This window comes from Ooceraea biroi, chromosome 4, assembly GCF_003672135.1.
Source record: "Ooceraea biroi isolate clonal line C1 chromosome 4, Obir_v5.4, whole genome shotgun sequence".
Taxonomy (NCBI): Eukaryota; Metazoa; Arthropoda; class Insecta; order Hymenoptera; family Formicidae; genus Ooceraea; species Ooceraea biroi.
The window spans coordinates 10,442,476-10,464,903 of record NC_039509.1 but is presented as its reverse complement, the minus strand read 5'-3'; the positions used below and the strand labels follow the sequence as shown (position 1 = coordinate 10,464,903).

Below are 22,428 nucleotides of genomic sequence, written 5' to 3'. Positions count from 1 at the left end.
AACGTCGATATAGCAGTTCCCTGACTTTTTCATGATGAATACACGAATCTGTAAGGAGGTTCGTGACTTAGCTAGTCGTGCTGCATTACCAATTATAGTCTGTTTTCTGTGATTGTCGACGATATCGGATTATGTTCGACACATGTTGATTTGTTGTTTTTAGAATTGTTATATTATATATGTATATAAGTCATGCATTGTGTATTATAAAATAATTTATGTCTCGAGATAACGAGGTCGCACGGAGACACGTGCGAATGTAAATACAATTATGGCCTCGTTGTACGTAAATCGCACGGTTAACGATTCCACAGCACAATTTTTCTCCATTATTGAAAGATTGCTATCGTTAACTAGTACAAAACTCAGCGAGAAGAAGCAGCTCAATGCATGCCTAAATGATCTGAACGAATTGGATTACAGATGCCTGAATATTGTAAATAATGATGTAAGAAACTTTCCTGTCAGATGACTAATGTATTTTTTTTTTAATTTAGTGGCTCCGGATGGAACCAGTAGCACTTTTAATCCATCTTAGGGTTAACGCAAATATTTTTATTAATCCTTGAGAATGACTAATATTAAGTATTTTTTCTTAATAATTGCTTTTTATCTTTTTTAATTTTTTCAGGCAGTTCTATTGCTAGTGAATCAACTTTGCGCAATTGTTCAACCTGTGGAAACGTCTTTAGTCCAAAATGTTTGCAAATTTTTACATAATTTAACTCAAAGTAATATCAAGCTCCAAGGCCAGACATCTGCGACTTGCAGACAATGGATCTTAAAAGCACTGGAATTTTCTGATCCATTAGCGCAAGTTGATGTGTTAATCGCCATAAGAAGTTTCTTACACAACGGTTATTTTGATGATGTTAATCATCATGACGTTAGTACATCATTAATATTTCTGTGACAACAAATGAAGTATGTAAGTAAATTGCTGTATTTTCAAACTTAAATCTATGTTTCAGTGTATAAAATTGTTACTCAGTAATAAGGCTTTGATGTGGCATTTGAATCCAGCATACAATCCATGGTCCGAGATCAATTTCCATGCACTTGAGTGTTTGGAAGAACTTGTAAAGAAAGGTAGCAATTGCCTATCGAAGGAATGTACACACTTGATAAAAGATATAATTTTCATGATTCTATCACTCCTGCCGTATCGAGAAGATTACAGGCTCTATTACAGTAAAGTAGGTAATTGACTGCCCCTCAAGTATATCGAGTGTGCATATCATTTTCCTAAGTTACGTATTTCTAGGTCGTGCATTTGTGTTTGCGCATCTTGCGCGATGTGATGCTGGAGAATTCCATTTCCAATTCGTCCCATCTCGTCGGTGAAATACTGGGAGTGGTGCAGGCATTCCTGTTTTACGGCATTAAGGATTACGCCGTCATGGCGCCGCAGTTACTTCGTCCCGCGGCGATGAATCTTCCGGAGCGCGTGCACGTAGTTCCAAAGTGCAAGAACCTGAAAAATCACAGGGCAAAGCCAAGGAAGAACGCCAAGAAAAATACGTCCGACGTGAGAAATAGCGCCGTTCCGGAGCACCTTGGAATCGCGAAGTATTCTAGCGATTCGGACACGTCGGACACGGAGATCAATAATTCCGTTCACATCGAGTCAAAAGTGAGACTAGAAGCCGTACGTTTGATGCAGGCCCTCGTCGAGATTACCCAGAGCCGAGAGATTTTTGGGTACTGGCCGCAGATCATAGCTACCGGCTCGCGAAGCGACGCGCGAGTACTGACGAGAAGCATACTGGTGGACCCTGTGTCGAAAGTTACGCAAAATGTACTAAGCACGTTAACCGAATTGCTAGTAGGCGCCAGATCGTTTCTCATACACGCGGAAGAGACCAATCATACCTCTTTCATCACGTTTTTCGGCACGGTATGCCTAATGATCAAGGAACTGCATTTCACGTTATCGTTGATCCTGCTGACCGAGAAGAATGTGGCTGTGTTGACGCACGCGTTGAAATGCACGGCGGCTCTTGTGGAAGGCACGCCGTACGAGCGATTGAAGCCAGGTCTGGCTACCAAGCTAGTAAGGAATTGCAGATTATATCTGGTTCATAAAGGTACGTTATCTCGTTTTTAATTTATTTTTTAGCAAAGTCGTTTAAACAACCAAACTGGCAATTTATTCGTAAAATCACGACGTTTCGACCACAAATTTGGTCCTTCTCAAGTGAATGACAATAATAAAAATGAAAATCCTTTTCTATATAAAAAAAAGGACCAAATTTGTGGTCGAAACATGGTGATTTTACGAATAAATTGCCAGTTTGGTTGTTTAAACGATTTTGTTATTGATTATTCTGGTGGAACAACATACGTAATTTTTATTTTTTAGATTTAATTTTTTTATTTTTAATTTATTATTGTCATTGTTTGCGCAGATCCAACCGTACGAGTTGCGGCACTGTCCGTTTTCGAAGCGTTCGCTGCAAGCGAAAATATCACTCAAGAAGTATTAAACATATTAGCTAAGCAAGCTGCGGATGGTGAAAAATCACAGCCAGATGTTTGTTCCACCAGCGATATTGGAACGGAGGAAGAAGAGATAGACGTCGAGGACGTCGACGATTCAACGGACAGCCTTGACAAGATTAAAACGTCGAGAGACGAGAGCGTTTGCTTGTTAATTCGTGTTTGCCTAGAAAATATATCGAACAAGGTATCGCGCGGCCTATGCTTGACTCTACTGCTGAAATTCGATCAGTTGAAGCAGCTGCCGATCAAGCTGAAAGTTTATTTTATTTTAGACGATTAGTACGCCTGTACGACTTCAATCTTTAAAGCTCGTGGGGAGATTGGCATTCAATACGAGGAACCTCGTGTTTCCTCACTTGGAGAAGGTGACCACGACGTTGATCGCAGTTATGGACGAATCAGAGAGCCAAGTGGTACTGCACGCGTGCCGAGTGCTGGAAATTATGTCCGGCTGTCTCGCGAAGACGGAGATTCATCATAGCGACGGTATTTTATTCTGGAACATTATATTTGAATCGATGGTATCACTTGTGCAGACACCCGAGACTATACTGCGAGAAGCCGCTTGCGATTGCCTGGGTAGCATAGGTGGAAACGTGTTCACACAGTTATCGGTAAGGGAACTGAAAGGGGGTATGATTACCCAAGTTTCTATACTTGAAAAATATTTTTTTACTAGATAATTATCTTTTTAAATAAATTTCCAGAGGCAGAAAACCATATTAATAATCACAATATTATTTGGAGCGGTCCGTGATGAAGAGAGTGCCGTGAGGGCTGCTGGATTACGTGCACTGGGAATGTTAGTAACTTTGTCGGCACTGGAAGACGACACCGGTTTTCTCATGGATCTAGTCGACATAGTTTGCTTGGCTTCCGACGACAAAAACCTCGGTGTTCGCGTGAAAAGCACCTGGATGCTGGCAAACTTGTGTGACTGTCTCTCTAGACAAAAGTTGGTTATTCTTTTTTTTTTCATTCGTTTCACACAGTTCTTTGTGAAACATTTATATTCTAGCTATATATTTCTTTTCAGACACCACGAAGAAATAGAGCCGTTTCCTTTAGAAGTTGTGTTACCTAAACTGTATCATGTAAGCGTCAAGGCTGCAAAGGACAGCGATAAAGTGAAGTGCAACGCTGTTCGGGCAATGGGAAGTATTTTACACCTGTGTTCATCGAAGCACATACGCTTCGACACGACTTTAGGCTTGGATGCGTTTATCAAATGCGCCGTTTCAGGGAACGACATGAAAGTAAGCTTCGATAACGTTTTAAATTGTAATTATCATTCATATTAGCAATAATATTATATAGAAAGTTCATAGAGAAAGCGAATGATTTTGATTTGCACACGATGAACGAATCTTATAACTTTAGGTACGATGGAACGCTTGTCGAGCTTTAGGCCTAGTTCTTAGCCAAGATCCAGACGCGATATTACCGCCTTCGTGGAGGGTAAGTAGTTGAAAATCAGCGAATTTCTTTTCCGTTAAAAATGTGCAATCAGATACTTTCCAGGATCAAGTATTCCCAATGCTCTCAACTCTGATATGCGACAGTCCTAACTTTAAGGTGCGCACGAATGCTGCTTGGGCATTGTTTTCTTGCAATTGCTACGGCAAGTATACTGTAATGTTGTGGAAGAGTATCGTGCTGGCGTTTGAGAATGCTCAGCATGTGCCAAGCTACGTTGAATATTCGCATCGAGACGCACTAATTCAACAAGTAATTGCATTTTCACAATAATATAACTTCTTTTATTTTCCTCTCTCGATATCAGACTATAATATAAAAATATATTTTGTAGTTGTGCCTTACTCTCAGCCATGTTGCTGCCTGCACTGAACAATCTGAGCTGCAGAACCTCTGGATTGAGATTGGCGATCACGTGGAAGAAATCTCCAATTTCATGAAACAATTTCAGGTACGCAGAGTGTACTTGTGAAATAAGTTACATATAATTGAAATAATAATTTTCGTCTCCCTTTTATTATTTTTTCTTAAATGTTTACACACTGGATATTTCGCAGGAAACTATTTTGCCTGAAAAGCTGGACGATTTGATTAAAGCGAAAGCTCGATTGGAACAATATGAAAAGAACGCACGTTCCAGCGAAGAAAGAAAAATCGCTCAGTCTCTGGCGAATATATTCGAGAGAACTAACCGCTATGATAATTTAGATGCCATAATGCCTGCAGTGTAATTTATTACAGATTACATTTACCGAAATTGCTTATAAAGCTGAAAATAAAGAACATATTTCTCATCAAACATTTCCACTTTTGCCAATCGTTCTCTATTTTAAACTTACCAAGCCAACATACTAACGCGCAACAGTATCATGTGCCACTTTCATTGTGTACCTTCGAAGAAGTCTGATGCATCTTCTTGTTTTTCTTGCCCAGGCGACGATTCCTTTTCCGTCGCTGTCTTTATCACTCACTCTCGCTCCTAGATGCATTCCCAGGAGAAGCCTGAACGTTCTTTTCGTCGCTTCCTTCATTTGCTTTGTTGCTCTCTGCCGCCTCGTCCTGATCGTCTGAGCTGTCTTTTTCGCTGTAGTTTTTATTCGTCGCAGCGTTATCTTCCTTGGTAATTTTCATTCGTTTCTTTTGATTACGCCTCTGCTTCTTCTTCAATCTTTTGGCACGTTTTTTTGCCGTTGCTTCCTCCGCCAGTCTTTTATTCTCTTCTAGCTTGTGATGATACTGTTCATCCAGAAGCTCCTGCGACACGAGAAAGAAATATATTTGAGACTGGATAATTCTTACATTAACAATTAACATAAAGTTTGTATGAATAAATCTTTTGCAATGTAACTACGGTTACGACAGTTACCTTATGCGCTTTTTCCTGGATAAACTTTTGCCGTGCATACTCTTTGCGTCGTAAGTGCCTGTACACGTGAAATTCTCCACTGCCTGCTCCAGCACTGCTCCCCATGACATTACGAACAAATTCTGGCACAGAGGGTGTATTCTTGGCTTTCGGGCGTTCCGGCAATATAACTGGCTTGTCCTGTACAGTTAACGTGCTCATTTCAAAATAGTCCAAAAACCATTAGAAGAATATTCGAAACTTAAAGCTTTCCAAACTTGATATGATACTTACCACGTTTTTCATTAGTTTGAGAAGTTTTAGTCTTTGCAAATCTGCGGCTGTCTTCGCTACTACAGGCTTTTCTTCATCTTTCTCCTTATCATCTGACATTTTTCCTTCGTTCATAAACGTTTAGATGTAAATTCTTTGCAATTGTATACACTTTCCGCTCCTTCTCGCGCAGATTTGTAGGTTAACTACTTCATAATAAACCGTAACCATGATTATGAAGACTAGTGACGAGAGATCAATCTCCATAATTGTGAAATTGGGTCTATGTGGAGTCCACTTAGCACTACAAACGCTACGAAACATTTTCTATCCTTTTTCTTCTTTCAAATAAAAAAATATATACATAAAAAGAATTTCTATTATACACTTAGAAAAACAAGAATTTCATTAGCTATTGCATCTGCGCGCAATAACCATGGATACATCTAATAAAAGCTTACGTTGAATTAGCTCGCTGAGAGTCGTGACTTCGATTGATCGACTTGTAACTTTTGTAACATAAACTTTTATTTTTTTTTTTGAGATATAAAATTCGTAACATCTCTCACGATACTGATTCAATTATTTTGACCAAACTACATAATCCAAATAATAATTTATTAAATGGTAAATCCTCTTTATTATCGACTGAACTGGCAGATTTTTTTCTTTTTTTTGCAGTAAATTCAAAATTATAAATAATTATAAATAATTTATTAATCGATTTTTGCAGAAGCGCAACATGGAGATTTTTACTCAACATATAGCGTCATGTATGCCGATAGTTTCGATTACTATCGATTACATCGATAGTACGTCTTTCGAGCGGGATGACTCGGATGTTATTTTAACGAACACAGGTGACAAAGAGAGACAGAGAGAGTGGAAGCAACTCTAGTTCTTGAAATCAGATCTTTTAGAATTGGTATGTATTTCATATTTATTAATAACAAGCACATGCTCTAATAATAGCTCTAGGATCGATATATAAATGCAGTTCTCGTTACGAAAATATAGAAATGTGATCGTGTTTTTCATCTAACCTAATTTCCTGCTTTTCTAACGTATCCGTTATTGCAGCGCTGTTGTGTTTGTATTTATGTACATACGTACAGTCTGTTGTTTTTCTTTGATGAAAAATATTATAAAAATACAATAAAAGTAAAATTAAATTTGGTTAAAAATACACAATATTGTAAAATTTCAGCAAAATCGGAGAGGATGACGCTCTCCTTCATCTTTTACTTTAAACTTTTCTAAAAGTAATAGGCATTGATAAAAATACTGAAAACGTTTGAAGTTCATGATTTATGTAGTATCATCAATGTTTCAGAAGAAAACATTAATATACAATGGAATCTGAGGAAGTGATAGATGTTGTTAATAATTCACAAGCCGATAAAATTGATGTCATTGATTTGACTAAGGAATCACCAGTATCTAATAGACAATTACAGTACATAGAACCTCATATACTTCGTTTATCCATGGATCATAGTACGGCTGAAAGATCAAACAATCATCGTGCCAGAGTTATATCACCCACGTATCTAGAAAATATGATTCCTCCCCTTCCCGATTCTATTTTGGAATTTCTAAATGCGTATGTGTATATTATTTATAATATGTTAATCCTATTATCGTGTTATAATCTTTAACTAAATAGAGCATACAGTATGTTACAAAATATTTTTTAGAGAATTCAGACAGCAGCAGCAAGTCCATCGGAATCGTGATAGAGAACATACGAGACACCGTATGAGACGCAGAGAGCTAACCGAGTCCCGTCGGACTGCTCGACAATTACAAGAGACTATTGAACTCGATGATAGTAGTAGTTCTGACGAGGAAAACACACGCAAGAATTTCACAGTCGAGTCGGATACTGGAGAGTCAATATCCTTAACGTGTCCGATATGCCTTGAATCATTATCTTCCAAGCAGAAACCTACTGTCACTAAATGCGGACACATATTTTGTTCCACATGTTTGCAGACATCTCTTCGTAGATTTAAGAAATGTCCGACTTGTAAATCATCCGTGAGTTTAAAATCTTGCATTCGTATATATTTTTAAGTTATTATGCTACACGTGTGAACATAAAACTGAATTAATTAATCATTTCCATAATTCTTTACGAAATAGAGTAATTACTGTTTTAACATAATTTACATAATTTAAAGATATCTTCACTCTGCTTCAGTTGTCTCTTTCCTTTTTTGTACTTGCCTAAAATTATTATTAGAACGCTAAAAAAATGTTTCTGATATATATTTTTTCACTTTTCAAAACTAGATTTATAACAGCTAAGTAGGTGTTTGTTATTTAAGAAAAAGGAACTTATCAAATCTCGATTATTATATTTTCTTACATTAAAATGGAATTTGACGTATTGTAATACTATTGTTCGTGGCTCAAAATATCTTGCCTTACTGACACAAATAATTGAATTATTCAATTACGTTAATATCTGTTTGGATGCAATAAACTATGCCTTAACTGAAATGGAGTCTTTTAAATGCATGACAAAAATTTGTAATTACATTTAGTGTTGACGTTTGCGTAACAAGTTACATAGTCAGCTTATAAATAAGTTTAGTTATTTATATAATAATATATTTGAAAGAGGAAATCACATATTTTTTTATCACAATATTTATAATAAAATATTTTTAAAAAGAAATTTATTTTCCATTTCAAATATATATATATATATAAAACTGCATTAATGCATTATGTTTAAAATTATTTATATTTAGTATGTTCTTCAATTTATTATTTCGAGTTGGACAATTATATTCTGATCTCGTTCAGAATAAAATAATTGTCATCGTCTACATAGCAAGCCGAGATATAAATCTGTAGCATCTCCAAAATAGTGATGTAAGCTAAGTAATTAGAAAAGAAATGATAAAAAAATAATATTAATTTTACGTCGGTGCTGCGATAGGAGTAACAGGTCTGAAAAAAGGTTTTTAACCAATTTCAAGTTTTAATTTTTAATCTGTCATAATATGAGCACGTGCTTGAAGTGGGCTTACTTGTTGGAAAATTCTTGTCTGTAAACACTTTATCCAGTGATAGTAGAAGTAAGTCGTTCCATATGTTTCATCTCTGATTATTGTAACATTATTATTAAGCGTCTTTGTCACGTCGTGTATTTTTACACTATAGAATGTAGATGATTGAACTCCAGTTCACCAGACTATCAGCGATACATCCAAAGATAATAATGTTTTTATTAATAAACACAAACCACGTTTCCAGAAGTGGTTTCCCGATATAGAGATAAAACTTTTGAAGATTCTACACTTCGCTAACAGCACCGTCGACAAAAGCAGCATTGGAATCCACGATTCCAAATTAAATATTAACGGTACGACATCGGAGAAGAAAATAAAGTTGTACAAGGTGCCACCAACGGCTGAATGTTGCCTGATTGCGGATAAAGAAAGGAACTTATCGCCGGATGTGGAAGCGTGTTTCCTTAATAACTTTCGTAGTCTTAATATAGAAGAGGTGACACATGGCGCTACGTTAAATGTGCGCGAGAACAAAAAATTCGGAATGAAATCCATGCTGAGATCAAATTTGTTAGGGTGCGTTCCGTTTCACGCATATGCGCGCATTTATCTATAATGAATGTTACGTATAATATATATAATGCGCGCATATGCGTGAAACGGAACGCACCCTTAGATGTGGGCAAGATCAATGATATTTCAGGGTGTCTGTCCATCAGATATCCATCTGATGGTTTTGACAAAAACATTCCTTTTTTAAACAGATTTAATTTTTACTCCAAGTAATCACGAATCTTCAGGTATCATACGAGTCGTGTGACGACTTTAATGATTTAGTATTTTCTACAAAGTATCAATTCCTTTTTAAATTTCGTGCTTGGTTGCGCCTGAAGCAGCGGAATCCTCGCTTTTGCTGTAAATTATTTATTGTACAATGTATCTCGCCTAATGTATGATGTACGAAAATTTCATAAATAAATTCTTAATACAAGATAAATATCTGAAAGGAGAGACACTTTTATCACGCCGAGCCGTAATAGGAAACTCCGACGCATCGTTAACGATAAAGGAACGATTTCGCGAACGTCGCGTGTACATACACGAGATTCAAACTGCCGCGCCACCGCTGGCGCGATCCTACTCGTCGACGTTTTCGCACGATCCCACGCGGCTCGTTGGTCGTGCGCGTCCAGACCACGCCTACGTGAACGCTATGGCGGCGCAGCAGAAAAATGAGTTACACAGCCTGTTGTGGAGGAAGGGCTGCGCGCTGCGATGAGGACTGCTCCCGGCTTTGTTGTTCCGTGTATTGAGGCGAGTGTCAACGCGTTTTTTCGCGGCGGACGGTGTTACGTGCACGTCAAACGTGCGGCGGGGCTCGAGTAGAGACGATCGCGCGCGTAATCGTATCGCGAACGCGTTGGCTGTGCCGTGTCATTGACTCAGGACAGTGTGGAGATTCGTTCGAGGACTCGTTTTTCTGCGGACCGCGATCCTGTCAGGCACACGTCTCGTGATCTCGTCGCCCGACGATCCCGACGAGGCTGCTGATCGTCCCCGTCATCGCCACGACGGGACGCAATCCGCATACGACTGACACCGCCGACGTAAGAACGCATAAATGTGTGTGTGTACGTGACAACGCCAATGCGCTTTGTTTTCTTCCTCTTGCAGTCGCTCGCTGGATCAGTCTCGCACGCGCGACGCGAGCTGACGGGTTACGCTCGTTGACAAACGGAAGAGCATTGCGACGCAGCGTGACGTGCGCCAGCCGTCGTTATCATTGTTCGCGCTTTTTTTTCTGCTCGTTTAATTCCCGCGGTCGCGATTTCCGGAGTCCCCGGGCCGCCTGTGAAAAACACGATATTTATCTGCGGTGTGTTTTTAGCTAAACTTTTTGGCGAGGTGTCATTGCCTGGACCGCCCGCCGACCGTTGCGGTCGTGCGACGTCGCAGCGTTCAGTCGATTAAAATCCTCGCGCGTTAGTTTTGATTGATTATTACATATGGAATTAATTTATTAATGGCGAGCTATTATTAATCGAGAGCTTGTAGTTTAAAAATAGCTCGGCAAAATACTCGACTTCATTTTGTATCGTATAATATGTCTGCTTCTGCATGTTTATGTAAAACTCATTGCAAACAATGGATTACACGTTTTATTACATAATTATGTAGGGGAGCTATATATACTTGAATATTTTGGCTCACATAGCATTCGTATATAGCCTTCCTATATACATGATAATCTCGTATATATCTATTTATAAATGCAACGTTTGTACATATGATTGCAGGTTGATGCTAAGTGCTCTGAGTAGTGTTTCGAAGCTTTAAATGGGTATATAATATCACGATTGCCATTGGGACACATTATCAGGAGAAACATGATCACGTCTTCAAGATGCGTTTAATGAAATTCATTTGTCAGTGATTGCACGTTTGGTGAGGTCGGAGAGTGATGCCGGTTCATCAGATCAATGTTAATCCGCCGGACTGGCAACCACCTTTGTCAATTGGTCCTTCCAGTAACACTAGCCCCCCTGGTGGAGAAAGTATACCAGAATGGACACCACGGGTACATACCGCCACTTCATTTGATTATTTCAGTTTCTCAACAAAAAAATGTGAAGATACAGCAAGTCCCTTTTAACTTTTACGTTTTTTTTAAATTGTAATTTCTTTGAGCGGTTTCAAGTTTATTTTCAAGTTAATAGACATTCTCATTTGATACCTTTATTATGAAATTATTGATCCATGATTTTATGAAAAAATTACTGAGCCAAAGAATTTATAACTTAAAGCGTAGTTAGTGAGGGACATCCTGTACATTGCATTCCACCAGTAATAAGTAAATTGCATTTATCAAATTGTAATAACGATGTTAGGAAAGCAATTGCACAAAGTGTAGCACTGAAGTGGAATATTTCGTCGTTAAATATTATAATTTTATGTCGCACCGATGCTTATTTATGTGTATCATGATAACGTTATCTGAAGTACTTGTATGTAGACATAAAGTATACGGAAGATAAAGACACTTCTATAATGAACTTTCACCGATGATTCATGAAAATGTATTTATTTCAGGAATCAGGTTACACTACAGTAGTCACTATAATACCAGATCATTGTCATTCGTCCATAAGCACGTTGTCCTCGACCAACCATGATATCTGCAGGTAATTCAATTTATTATCATTATCATATTATTATTATCATCGCATATACGGTGTCATCATATACAAGGCCACTTGCAGCAGCTGAAACGCTACTTCTATCTCACAAAATTCCATCGGTTTTTTATACAGGATCTGTCACTGCGAAGGTGACGAAGGTGCACCTCTATTAGCGCCCTGCTACTGCAGCGGCAGTCTGCGCTACGTACATCAAGCTTGTCTTCAGCAATGGATAAAGGCGTCGGATACGCGCGCTTGTGAATTGTGCAAGTTCACATTTATAATGCATGCCAAGACAAAACCATTTTGCGAGGTAAGAGTCGAAGTTGTTTTCTAGGAAACATTTTCATTTCTGCATACATACATAGTCTATACATCATCTAATCGTAAACACAAACAATGTATACATAACGACACGCACGCACGCACTTGCAGTGGGAGAAGCTCGAGATGTCGGCGCTGGAGGTGCGGAAACTGTGGTGCGCGGTCGCTTTTCACGCGGTGGCCGCGCTCTGCGTGGCGTGGTCGCTGTACGTGCTCGTCGAGCGATCGGTGGAGGAGGCCCGGCGCGGATTCGTCGACTGGTCCTTCTGGACCAAGCTGATAGTCGTCGTGATCGGTTCCACCGGTGGATTAGTCTTCATGTACATTCAATGCAAGGCGTACATCACATTGTGCAGAAAGTGGCGGGCATTTAACAGGTGCGTGCGCTACGTCTCGGTCTGCCGCTTGTCGTTCAGCTTGTCCCCCCCCCCCCCCGCCCGATTAACTGATCATCCCGTCATCGGATTGTCTCTGTTCCAGAGTGATATTCATTCAAAATGCTCCTGAAAAAGTGGTGCTTCCATCATCACCCACGGACTCTTTGAGAGAGGTGACTTTGCCGCTGAAGGATCCGACTGCCTCGATGGCCGAGCTCAACCGTACTCTGTTACCACGTACGATAGATCCTCCATGTGCCTCGCAGATGGCGAAGCCCGACTCCGCCGCACCGTCGCATAGGCACGACGCTCAACTAAAACTTTACGTATTCGAAAAGTTGTCCTCGTCCGAGGACAATCTGTAATACCTCGGATAGGAAATCGGGTCGTTGAACGCGAATTAAGGGAGGTGGTTAGCCAAAATTTTCAGTTTACAATACAGGAAATGCGTTTCTCGGACGGAACTGGATGATATTAGACTGCGACTTTTCGGAACTCGGAACCGGAAGCGTCCTCCAAGTCGAAGTCGTCAAATATCCGCCCTCACACAGCACCTTTTTTTTCGAAAACTTAGTACTTCAGTGCTTACAGTGTTGACAGTGTTGGGATAGAGACGGAAGTGTACAGCTCGAGCTGCTGGCGCTTTCTCAGACAATTATGTACATAATTATTGTATCTGTGATGTTATTAAATAAACTTTACCATATTTAAAACATTACCATCGTCCTTTACTAGTGTCTTGCAGACCTTTTTATCACAGAATTTGAAAACTCGAATATTTAAATTTTCCGTTTTATATTCCGAATTTTTAAGTCTGTTATCTTTACAGGCCGACGCGTATCCTGTCGGTCAATTCGCGCTTGGTCGGTATTAGTGACGCTAGCGCTATACGGGGAGCTCGATGTCGCTGCTGTCGCCGTACCGACAGCAGCGACATCAGGATTCCGGTGCTCGATGCTGCCCTATCGATCGATTGATCAGTGTCGCGCGTGTAGCCGAAGCGTTCAGTCTAGTGGTGGTCGTGGACGGGCGGCGAGCTTAACGAGAACGTGTCAGTGCACGATTCGCGCAATTCAGTGCGTTTTTCGCATAGTGGCGAGTGTCGGTGCGATTCGTCGTAAGCGAGCGTCCACGCGGAAATGCTTACTCTCGGCAGGCGTCTCGCAAAGCTAGCACGCTGCCATGTAGTGCCGGTGTGTAAATGAAGCGGCGGCGTGTACCGCGCTCGCGTTCCGAGGGGAGGGTATCGTCCGCCGTAGCCGCGACCGCGGCAGCAGTAGCGTCGGCGCCGCTGCCACTGCCGCCGCCGCCGCCGACTGCGGGGGCGATGGGAATGGCGCGCAAATGCTGCGTGCGTAGCTGCGAGGCGGACGTGCGGGCGGCGCGCGCCAAGGGACTACCGCTTCACAAGTTCCCCAAGGACGCGGCGTTGCGGGACAGGTGGTTGGCCAGCGGCGGATTCGAGGCGAGTTTCAAACCGACGCCGGCCCAGGTCGTCTGCCATCGGCATTTCAAACGCGCCGACTACGAAGCCGCCCGTAGCGGTCACAAGCTCCTGCTGAAGCGCGGCAGCGTGCCCACCGTCTTCGCGGACTATGACAATCACCCGGGTACGTGCGATCGTGCACATACAGCCTCCCGCCTCGTGCCGCGAGGCCGAAGTGGACGTCGTAAAACACAACGTAGTTGCCTACGCGCATCCTTGCGTCTCTCTTCCTTTCTCTTTCTCTCTCGCTCTTGCTCTCTCCCTCTCTTTCTCTCGCGGTCTTTCCTTCTCCTTTCCTCCCCACCCTCGGCCCCTTTGCTCCGCCATATATCCCCTCGTAAGCGATGCTTACTCCCCTCCTCACTGCGTATCCGGCTTTATTCGTCGCATCGTGTTCGATGCGTATGCACTTTAAGTCCGCCGTATCGTGACTCCTCGTGTCACGCCACGCCGGTAACGTGACTTACGAGCGCGCCTTTTCTTCTGACAGCGGTAATACTCGCGACTTTTGTGTCCTCTTTGTTGTCCTCGATGCCGGCAGATATTCGCAAGAATGGATAGAATCGTACTCGATAAACATGTGAATGTTATTGGAATGCCCGGCGACGTTCGGGTGTTTGTCGACATAAACTCGTGGCCTGCCGGCTTTCTTGGCGCGAACCAGTGTTGTGTTTTGACTTGCCTGCATTCTTCCTTCGCCGAAGAGTAATTGCAAATTAGCCAGAGTCTGTCGTTGGAAGAATATTCGACCTCTTCTTTTTTTAAACTTATATGCATTCTCATCGATCCTGTGTTTACATTCATGAATACTTAAAATGGTTTATCTGTCTATTTTTGTCACCAGAAATGCAAATTAATTTTTTTTTTTAATTAAACTTTTCTTCTGTACATGCTGTAATTTTACGTGCTCCGAATAATAAAATTGTTTAGAATAAATTTATTTTCATTACATTTATGGAAATCAGATTTTATATACAGTATGCATATTAGTATGAATCAGATAAAAATATATATGTATTTAAATATATGTCTTTTGCATATTATTAACATTTAAGTCAATGATTATTATTTTCTTGTTATAGATCCTGTGATTATGTCAGTGAAGTCTTCTACGTCTTATGCCCAAGAAGATTTGGATCTGATAAATTCAGAAATATTGAATTTGGGACATTCCGCTTCACCATTACTGCCTGAAGTAAGGACACCCAAATCCGACAGTTGCGGCGAGACGTGTAACTCCAGACCCACATCCTCTGTAGATACCCTAAATCTTCACGATAGTTCCAACGTAGTAGATAATGAATGTAAAGTGACAACTCCGAAGGAGGAAACTGTGAAATTAATGAAGGACAAGTCCGTGGCAAATTCGGACAAAACTTACCCGAATAAGTCGGATAAGGCTCGCCTTAAAGTTAATACGGTAGCGATGCAGCTCGGCATTGTTGAGCCAGGAGCAACGATGAAGACCGGTACCAAAGATCTCGTGATGAAGAAAGAATTGAAGAGCGTGAAACTGTCGGACGAGAAGGAGTTCGACAAGTCGGAGGAGCTGAAACCGAAGGTTCTAAATCGTGGTGGTCTGAAGTTTTATCCTGGTGCCAAACTGGAGGCAAAAGACTTTAATGATAAGTGGCAAGTATCATCGATAAACATTAAGAGAAACATGTTAAGGAAAAGAAATGTGAAAAGTTATGTAACGTAAAACTTACGAGTGTTTACAATGAAACAGTGACGAAACGTGAATTATCGGTTAAGAAATCCAGAAATGATGGGATAAATTAAATATCGATTGATTCGTATTTGTAGGTATTCCGCAAAAGTGGTGGAAACAGATTGGGACGAGAGGGAAGTTTTGATACACTTTGACAAATGGAGTTCGCGATTCGACGAGTGGATACCGATGGACAGCTCGAGGCTACGCGTGTTGCAAACTCCGTCAAAGTAAGTAAGCGTTCCAATGGCTCTAAATCGTTGGGAGTGTCGCAAAAACTGCATGATAAGTCATCTCGAAAAATCATTCCTGTCGTGATCATTTTTGTCTTCCTTTAAAGCGAACAAGCTTGGATCCTGCCACCTTCGTAAGTGAAAATTGCATCATTAATGAATTTTAGGCGAGAAAAGAAACTCTAGTGTTTTGTTGTTAGCGATAGATTTATTATGGTTTTATTATGCTGTTTATTTATTGCCATGCAACGAAGAGTTAGTAAGAAGATTTAAAAACCCCGTACCGATTACGTTCGCAAGGGTGATGGTAAATATTGGACCATCATTGAGCACGTCGAATGATGGAATGTGCAAATAAAGAAATCATTTTCTATCATGTACATTTTCAATCTCTTTCATTTCATTGCTGACATATCTTTGTAAATATATCATTAAAATAAAATAAGAATGCATTACTGCAATTGGTAGCAAGATAGATTTTTTAATTTCTTCATGTTGTGCAATATGGTGCAATACTAATTGCACCTTGAATCATGTGCCGTATCGTTCGACAAGAACGAGTAATGCCTAATCGCTCTCAGATATATACATTGCTATCAATATGCAAATGCATCAGGGTGACTTTCCCCACAGAAATTACATCATCTGAATTTTCCAGTTCCTGACGCGCGATATGTACTTGTACATGTATCGTACTCGAGCTTTGAAAGGCGCGCTAGAAAGACGCGCGAGTCGATGGTATTTTGATAAAAGAAAAATTTGAAAATCTACATTTTTCTCGTCAATTGTCACGCTCTTGTAGCCTTCCTCCTCGTTTTTATTGAAAATCTTATGCTTTATGTCGTACGTCGTGCGAATTAAATTCGCGACATAATGGGTGGATTTCGCACCTTCAGGGAGACAAAGGTGAGGGAGTTTTCAGTGGGTGAGAAGATACTCGCTACGTGGGCGGACGGCAGAAAATACCCAGCCAAAGTAAACGCAGTCTTGGCGAATGGTAAGCGACCTAACCTTAACTGCGCGTGCGAAAGAGAGAGACGGACGGTGTCTCGTAGATTACCGTTTGACGTTTGCCTCTTGTGGGAGAGAGGAGAGATATATATGTAGTCTTTTTTATCTCCACGGGATGGGAAACTGATCGGAAGTAGCCCTAAGTAAATCTTTTTCGCAGACAGGTACGATGTATTGTTCGACGATGGATATGCGAAGATCGTTAAATCGTCGAAGATGACCAAGATCGCAGCGAACTCGACCAAGGTATAAATTCGTCGATTGAGGTTATGTTGTTGTTTCTTTGTATTTGCAAGATGTGATAATTACATCTGAAAATTGGTAGAGTGAAACACGATTTTTATATTGAGCTTTGATATTTTGTATTGTTCTTTTACCGTTGCTCGAACGAGCCGTGATAATGTGGAGAGTAATGTTGCAATGCAAACTTAGAGCTCTATGCTACAAATGCAGTTTTTTAAAACTTTTTTGATCCCGTGTGTATTACATAAAATGTCACCTGTCAAACCGTTTCTTTATCCCATTTCCGAACAGCAATTAAACGAAACGTTGGAGGGATACATTGGTAGCAAACAAGAAAGGAGGGATAAGAAGCGAAAGCATACAGTTATGGAATTGTTCAATACTCACTCGAGAAGACGTACGAAGAATGACACCGACAAGGCATCAAAGAAAGAGGAGACCACCGTCAAGGAAAATAGAGACAACTCTATGGAGAATAAGGTCGAAATGGATGGTACGCTGTTTGGTCCTTGTTACGATCCAGGCACGGATTTGCTGAGAGGCTTCGATACCAATGTATCAAAGATCAAATCGTACTCGAAGAAAAGCAAGAAGGAAGTGCCAAAGAATGATACGGATCATGAGGAAGACGTTGGTCCCGAATGGATTGATGGCGAACCACAGGGAACGGAGTCTTATATTGTGGATAGCAATGATGGTAAGTTGCAGCACAAATAAAGTTTTTTTTAATAAAGTGGAAGAGATTCTTGGCATTTTTGAACATAAACACAATGCTGCAATGGCGTTTCTGTGTAATGCAAAATTTATCATAGGACCACGACGATCCATAATAGTCGCGGACAGAAGATTGCCTCCTGGTTGGGAGAAGCACTTCACGCAGAGGAAGGCTGGCACATCCGCCGGAAAGTGGGATGTCTTGTTCATACAGTAAGATGAAAGATGTTGATGAAAAATAATTCCCTTAATGAATCCTTAATAAATAATTCCCAATTAACAATTATATATTTTATATATTTTCACGGTTACATTTTCGTTTTAAAGCAAGCAAACCAGCAAGAAATTCAGATCGAGGAACGACATTAGAGTATTCATGGAGAATCAGGGGCTGCACGACTTCGATCCCGAAAAGTTCGACTTCTGCATACACCGCAGAAAGCGGAATCAAGCGCATCGTGCGAAGCAGGAAGCCACGCCGGAAGCGCCGAAGAAGATCAAGACTTTGTTGCCCAAAACAAAAGCATCGTCCCACACACCTGACGCGTTACTCGCCACAGCGACGAGCAGTATCGACAACACCCCGCCTATTGTCTCGACGCCCACTGCGCCCGCTGCGGATGGTGGTAAGATTCCTGCGATATGCTGTGCCCTGATTCATGCCAGTGTTTAATCGTTGCATTATGTCTTTTACATTTCACTAATACCTCAGAGATGATCTATTGTAAGTAGATATTTTTACAAATTCAATTAATATACATTAATTAAAGTAAATTGGTAATTAAATTTTCCATGCAATTATAACATATAGAAATAAATATACCACGCAAATATATTTTTTTACAATTCATTTATTACTATTCTCTACACATTAGCCGTTTTCATTGGTGGACTTCGCGTGGAGATGGAGGACAGCGCTTATAAGTGTCCTAAGGAGGGATGCAATAAAAACTTTCGAAAGGAAAATTTATTGCAAATGCACATCAAGCATTACCATCCGGAATATTCCAAGTTTCTAGGATCTACTCCAAAAGTCGAAGATCTGGCTTACGCGCGAACGATCGGGGAGTCTATAGAAGACATTATTCCGAAGAAGTCGACGCCGTTCTTAGAAAAGCTAAACAAATTTGGGAAGAAGAAATCCTTCCCGGAGAAGTCATCGTCCGCTGCGCTGCAATCGACACTGAACACCGTGCAACCGACCTCTCCCTCGGTGTCCGGTGCGATAATGCTAGAGGCGGAGGAGGAAGATCAATCGGAAAAGTGCAGCGACTCGCAAAAGGAGGACATGAAAATCGAGACGATGTCTCCGATGTCGAGTTACAGCGCGGAGATGGACGAGGATATGGAGAAAAAACGAGAGAACACGTGCGCGTTGTCTCCCGGTACGTTGTTCGACATGAAAGTCAAAGAGGAGAAAGCGCCAGGTGGAATTAAAACGCTGTTGCCTGTGAGACCAGCCGCGACGTCGGAGGCACAGAGGATCGATAGGGCGAAATCGACCGACGAGGCGGTGCACGTTGAACGCTCCAAGGCTCAGAAAAGGAAGCAGCTTGCCGAATTTGGCATGGAGATACCTGCCAAAGCGAAGAAGCGACATGGTAAAAATTTTTGTTACATAACTGATCAGTGTGCTTGTATCCTAAGATTGTGTTTTAACATTCCATTCATTTATGAATAACAATTAAGTTGCCATAGAGTATTGTATAGTTTAGATCGCTATAGAGCATATCGATACTTTTGTCGGATAGGTATATCGGATATTACTGACGGCTTCGGCGATCTAGACGACAGTGCTATGGATGTTGAGGGACCCACTGCACTTATGTATAGATATAGCCGTAGAAAGTCCGACTCGAAAAGCGACGAAAACAGCCAAAATAGTAAGCACAAATGTTCTTGTCGTGTCTCAGAGCAGCCTTGATTTGAATATGCTTTTTTTTCTAATTTAATTTAAGTATGTAGCTAGGCAAATGGGATTCGTTCGAGCGGTTATACGCTCGATGATATTTACTATTGTATTATTTCTGTTATTCTTTAGGTCAACTAAATGATTCTCGCATTGAAAAAGGTGATCCCTTAAAAGGGGATGCAACCAAAACTGATATTAATAATGATACTGAAGGTACATCGTTTATTTTTTTTTTATCTTTTATTGTCTTTGCTTCATCGTTTCGTACAGTGGCGATCTTGTTTGTTTGCATTGGTATTTTACTTTGTACATGCTTTATAGAAGAGTGTACGTGGTTTTCATTTCTCTTCACTGTATCTTTAATGTGTCATTACAACTCCGCTGTTACTTGCTATAAATCTTTTGATCTACCTATTGATTGTTAACGATATTCTCGCAGAGAGCGACGGCGTGATGATGATGATCAATGGCGAACTGGTAAAGGTAGAACAACTCCGCAGAGAAGAAATAATAAATTGCACCTGCGGTTTTATGGAAGAAGACGGTCTGATGATACAGTGCGACCTTTGTTTGTGCTGGCAACACGGCCACTGTAACGCGATCGAAAGGGAAAAGGACGTCCCTGAGAAGTACATTTGTTACATATGCCAACATCCGTACCGACAACGACCGTCTAAAAAATATTTTCACGATCAAGACTGGATCAAGGAAGGAAAGTTGCCAAGGTAATTTAATGGTACATTAATTATACGCGATTATTAGAATTTTAAAGTAATTTTATTGAAATGTTGATTTTCGAATATACAGCTTGTCCAATCGAACTCGGAATCAGTTCGTGATGAATCAAAGGACCGCAATGTTGAAACGCTCTTACGATCTGGTTGCCGCGCTTTTACAGATGCAACAAATTCTCCATAGCCTTCGCGTAAAAATCAACGTGGCTCAGTAAGTAATATGACTACAGACATTTTGTCGGGGTTGAAGAAATTTATGTAATAATTTATCGAAATGCACAGGAAAAAAGATCATCCGAAATTATATCTCTGGGCTAAGAATTGGGAGAAAGTGGACGTGCCAAAAATAGACATAGAGCCGGTACCGGTAATGGAAATAATAAAGTCGGGAGCAAGTCCTGCCGATGTAAGTTTGGAGATTTCGCGGCGCCTTGAGACAAAAACGGAAACTAAACTGTCTCTGAAGGATGATCAGGACGAAAAATCGATTGCCTCGGATTCGGAATTGATGAAAATTTTGGAGGAGGACAGCACGCATTCGGACGAGTCCAGGATGATCAATAAGAAAGAAGGCTTGATGAATTCTAAGGATAGTCACATACTTTTGGACGCGTTAACAAGTGGCAACTCGGACGCGAAGCAAAGGGACGCCATTACTTTGGACGTGAAGATGGAGAGTCCAGGTAAATATAAGAACACCAATGAAGTAGAAAAAAGAAATAAAAATCTTTTCTCATTACATCTTTCGTGTCTAGATCTGCTAGCCGAGAAAACCATGATTGACAATTCCGCGTCTGAGAATCTCAATTCGGGACCGTTGGTTAATAACGATCAGTGCAAGCCGAACATGGTCGACATGGAGAATGAAGTTGCGCCACCTCCGCAACCTTTTATACCGGAGCCAGAGGCGCCCATTGATCCAGCCGAGTGCCGAACGAGATTGTTGGAGCACATTGAACATTTTCAGTGCCACATTGACTCGAGATTAACGTCCTTAGAGGCGCAAATTTGTGGTACGTAAAAGATATTAGATATTATTATTCAGAAAGTTAATTTATTGCTTCAATCGCAGCCCTAGAAGCGATCGATCAGGATGAGCTCGTACCAGATGCGCACGTTCAGCCACGTACTAAGCAGACTGTTCAGATGCTTCTGCGGGACTTGAGCACAATACGCAAGCTAGCCGCACTGTGCTGAAGATGTAAGATCTACTGAGAATTATGCCACATGTATAGATAAAAAATAGAGTACGCTCTTATTTATAAATATATATTTATGTAACATACGTAGTACATGCATATCAATTGGATGCACTTGATGCTGTCCACTTCCGGTGGACTTGATCTTCCTAATGGACAATTAGTGTTTTCTTTTATGTCGGCTGTTGTGCGAGAAGCAACATCAGGCGAAACGCGCAAGTTGACGAGTATAGACTGTCCATATATTTATGTAAATTGCGCAGACATGAATGGAAAAATAATGAAAGCTTATTTGCTGTTCCTCGCGTGATGCAAGCTATGTAGAAGACGCTGGTCTGAAGGCATTAATCTTCTAGTGGCAGATCAATATCCAAAGTTGATAAACTGATGCATCCGATTGTATGCAAACAATACACAGATAATTAACAATTTTTTTTTAGAGAGACACTAGATAGTTAATATTTTAATATTATGTAAGAATCAGCTCTTCAGTCTGCGAAGCTGCAAGAGTCTAATTAAGCTCTTATTAAAAGCGATGACTATTGTAACAAAGTTGTTGATAACAAGAAAGAGGTATTTTGAAAGACGCTAATAGATTTGTATATGTACATCCCGCTGTCAAGTTTCTGGTATTTATTAATATATCATTTATGAAATTTAGAATTTAATGTTCCGTCATTTTCACA

At 40.6% G+C, this 22,428-nt stretch overlaps 5 protein-coding genes across 15 annotated transcripts; 4 read left to right on the top strand and 1 right to left on the bottom strand.

The window, feature by feature from the left end:
* The first annotated feature begins 69 nt into the window (after positions 1-69).
* Positions 70-4,774, top strand: LOC105282632 (HEAT repeat-containing protein 6). 2 transcript variants are annotated; one of them, XM_011344746.3, is made up of 12 exons: positions 74-448; positions 632-886; positions 972-1,196; positions 1,265-2,087; positions 2,409-2,686; positions 2,775-3,116; positions 3,210-3,457; positions 3,539-3,758; positions 3,883-3,960; positions 4,024-4,230; positions 4,313-4,429; positions 4,536-4,774. In XM_011344746.3, the coding sequence occupies exons 1-12, from the start codon at positions 272-274 to the stop codon at positions 4,707-4,709; spliced, it is 3,144 nt and encodes a 1,047-aa protein (XP_011343048.1). In that variant the 5' UTR covers positions 74-271; the 3' UTR covers positions 4,710-4,774. The 2 variants fall into 2 exon arrangements, with proteins under 2 accessions (XP_011343049.1, XP_011343048.1); XM_011344747.3 differs by lacking the exons at positions 4,313-4,429; positions 4,536-4,774 and having other exon boundaries at positions 70-448; positions 4,013-4,192.
* LOC105282631 (PRKR-interacting protein 1 homolog) lies at positions 4,772-6,025 on the bottom strand. Its single transcript, XM_011344745.3, is given in 4 exon segments — positions 4,772-4,942; positions 4,945-5,232; positions 5,345-5,524; positions 5,618-6,025. Coding segments are annotated over 4 exon segments (666 nt in total). The 5' UTR covers positions 5,732-6,025; the 3' UTR covers positions 4,772-4,858.
* A 314-nt stretch (positions 6,026-6,339) lies between these two features.
* LOC105282634 (E3 ubiquitin-protein ligase bre-1) lies at positions 6,340-8,884 on the top strand. 2 transcript variants are annotated; one of them, XM_011344748.3, is made up of 3 exons: positions 6,340-6,521; positions 6,930-7,199; positions 7,294-8,101. In XM_011344748.3, the coding sequence occupies exons 2-3, from the start codon at positions 6,949-6,951 to the stop codon at positions 7,670-7,672; spliced, it is 630 nt and encodes a 209-aa protein (XP_011343050.1). In that variant the 5' UTR covers positions 6,340-6,521; positions 6,930-6,948; the 3' UTR covers positions 7,673-8,101. The 2 variants fall into 2 exon arrangements, with proteins under 2 accessions (XP_011343050.1, XP_011343051.1); XM_011344749.3 differs by lacking the exon at positions 6,340-6,521 and adding an exon at positions 6,535-6,858 and having other exon boundaries at positions 7,294-8,884.
* A 927-nt stretch (positions 8,885-9,811) lies between these two features.
* On the top strand, positions 9,812-13,217 carry LOC105282635 (E3 ubiquitin-protein ligase MARCH8). 3 transcript variants are annotated; one of them, XM_011344750.3, is made up of 6 exons: positions 9,812-10,226; positions 10,917-11,197; positions 11,710-11,801; positions 11,931-12,111; positions 12,234-12,499; positions 12,603-13,217. In XM_011344750.3, the coding sequence occupies exons 2-6, from the start codon at positions 11,081-11,083 to the stop codon at positions 12,862-12,864; spliced, it is 918 nt and encodes a 305-aa protein (XP_011343052.1). In that variant the 5' UTR covers positions 9,812-10,226; positions 10,917-11,080; the 3' UTR covers positions 12,865-13,217. The 3 variants fall into 3 exon arrangements, with proteins under 3 accessions (XP_011343052.1, XP_011343053.1, XP_011343055.1); XM_011344751.3 differs by having other exon boundaries at positions 9,812-10,242; XM_011344753.2 differs by lacking the exon at positions 9,812-10,226 and adding an exon at positions 10,322-10,601.
* A 275-nt stretch (positions 13,218-13,492) lies between these two features.
* Positions 13,493-22,402, top strand: LOC105282636 (PHD finger protein 20). 7 transcript variants are annotated; one of them, XM_011344754.3, is made up of 18 exons: positions 13,494-14,109; positions 15,068-15,617; positions 15,792-15,926; positions 16,037-16,063; positions 16,826-16,926; positions 17,101-17,186; positions 17,475-17,880; positions 17,996-18,110; positions 18,225-18,523; positions 18,610-18,621; positions 18,773-19,498; positions 19,649-19,780; positions 19,939-20,022; positions 20,249-20,534; positions 20,617-20,754; positions 20,826-21,226; positions 21,299-21,556; positions 21,616-22,402. In XM_011344754.3, exons 1-18 carry the CDS (start codon positions 13,701-13,703, stop codon positions 21,738-21,740), a joined length of 4,290 nt encoding a protein of 1,429 aa, XP_011343056.1. In that variant the 5' UTR covers positions 13,494-13,700; the 3' UTR covers positions 21,741-22,402. The 7 variants fall into 7 exon arrangements, with proteins under 7 accessions (XP_011343060.1, XP_011343056.1, XP_011343058.1 ...); XM_011344761.3 differs by lacking the exon at positions 13,494-14,109 and adding an exon at positions 14,338-14,477; XM_011344756.3 differs by lacking the exon at positions 16,037-16,063.
* The last annotated feature ends 26 nt before the right edge of the window (positions 22,403-22,428 follow it).

Coding starts and splice junctions, on each gene's coding strand:
- LOC105282632 (XM_011344746.3), top strand. CDS start 272: ATGGCCTCGTTGTACGTAAATCGCACGGTTAACGATTCCACAGCACAA. Junction 2,088..2,408: donor ATTATATCTGGTTCATAAAG/GTACGTTATCTC, acceptor TTGTTTGCGCAG/ATCCAACCGTACGAGTTGCG. Junction 2,687..2,774: donor TAGAAAATATATCGAACAAG/GTATCGCGCGGC, acceptor ATTTTATTTTAG/ACGATTAGTACGCCTGTACG.
- LOC105282634 (XM_011344749.3), top strand. CDS start 6,949: ATGGAATCTGAGGAAGTGATAGATGTTGTTAATAATTCACAAGCCGAT. Junction 7,200..7,293: donor ATTTTGGAATTTCTAAATGC/GTATGTGTATAT, acceptor AATATTTTTTAG/AGAATTCAGACAGCAGCAGC.
- LOC105282635 (XM_011344750.3), top strand. CDS start 11,081: ATGCCGGTTCATCAGATCAATGTTAATCCGCCGGACTGGCAACCACCT. Junction 11,198..11,709: donor TACCAGAATGGACACCACGG/GTACATACCGCC, acceptor TATTTATTTCAG/GAATCAGGTTACACTACAGT. Junction 11,802..11,930: donor ACCAACCATGATATCTGCAG/GTAATTCAATTT, acceptor TTTTTTATACAG/GATCTGTCACTGCGAAGGTG.
- LOC105282636 (XM_011344754.3), top strand. CDS start 13,701: ATGAAGCGGCGGCGTGTACCGCGCTCGCGTTCCGAGGGGAGGGTATCG. Junction 16,927..17,100: donor AAACGCAGTCTTGGCGAATG/GTAAGCGACCTA, acceptor TCTTTTTCGCAG/ACAGGTACGATGTATTGTTC. Junction 20,023..20,248: donor TATTAATAATGATACTGAAG/GTACATCGTTTA, acceptor ATATTCTCGCAG/AGAGCGACGGCGTGATGATG.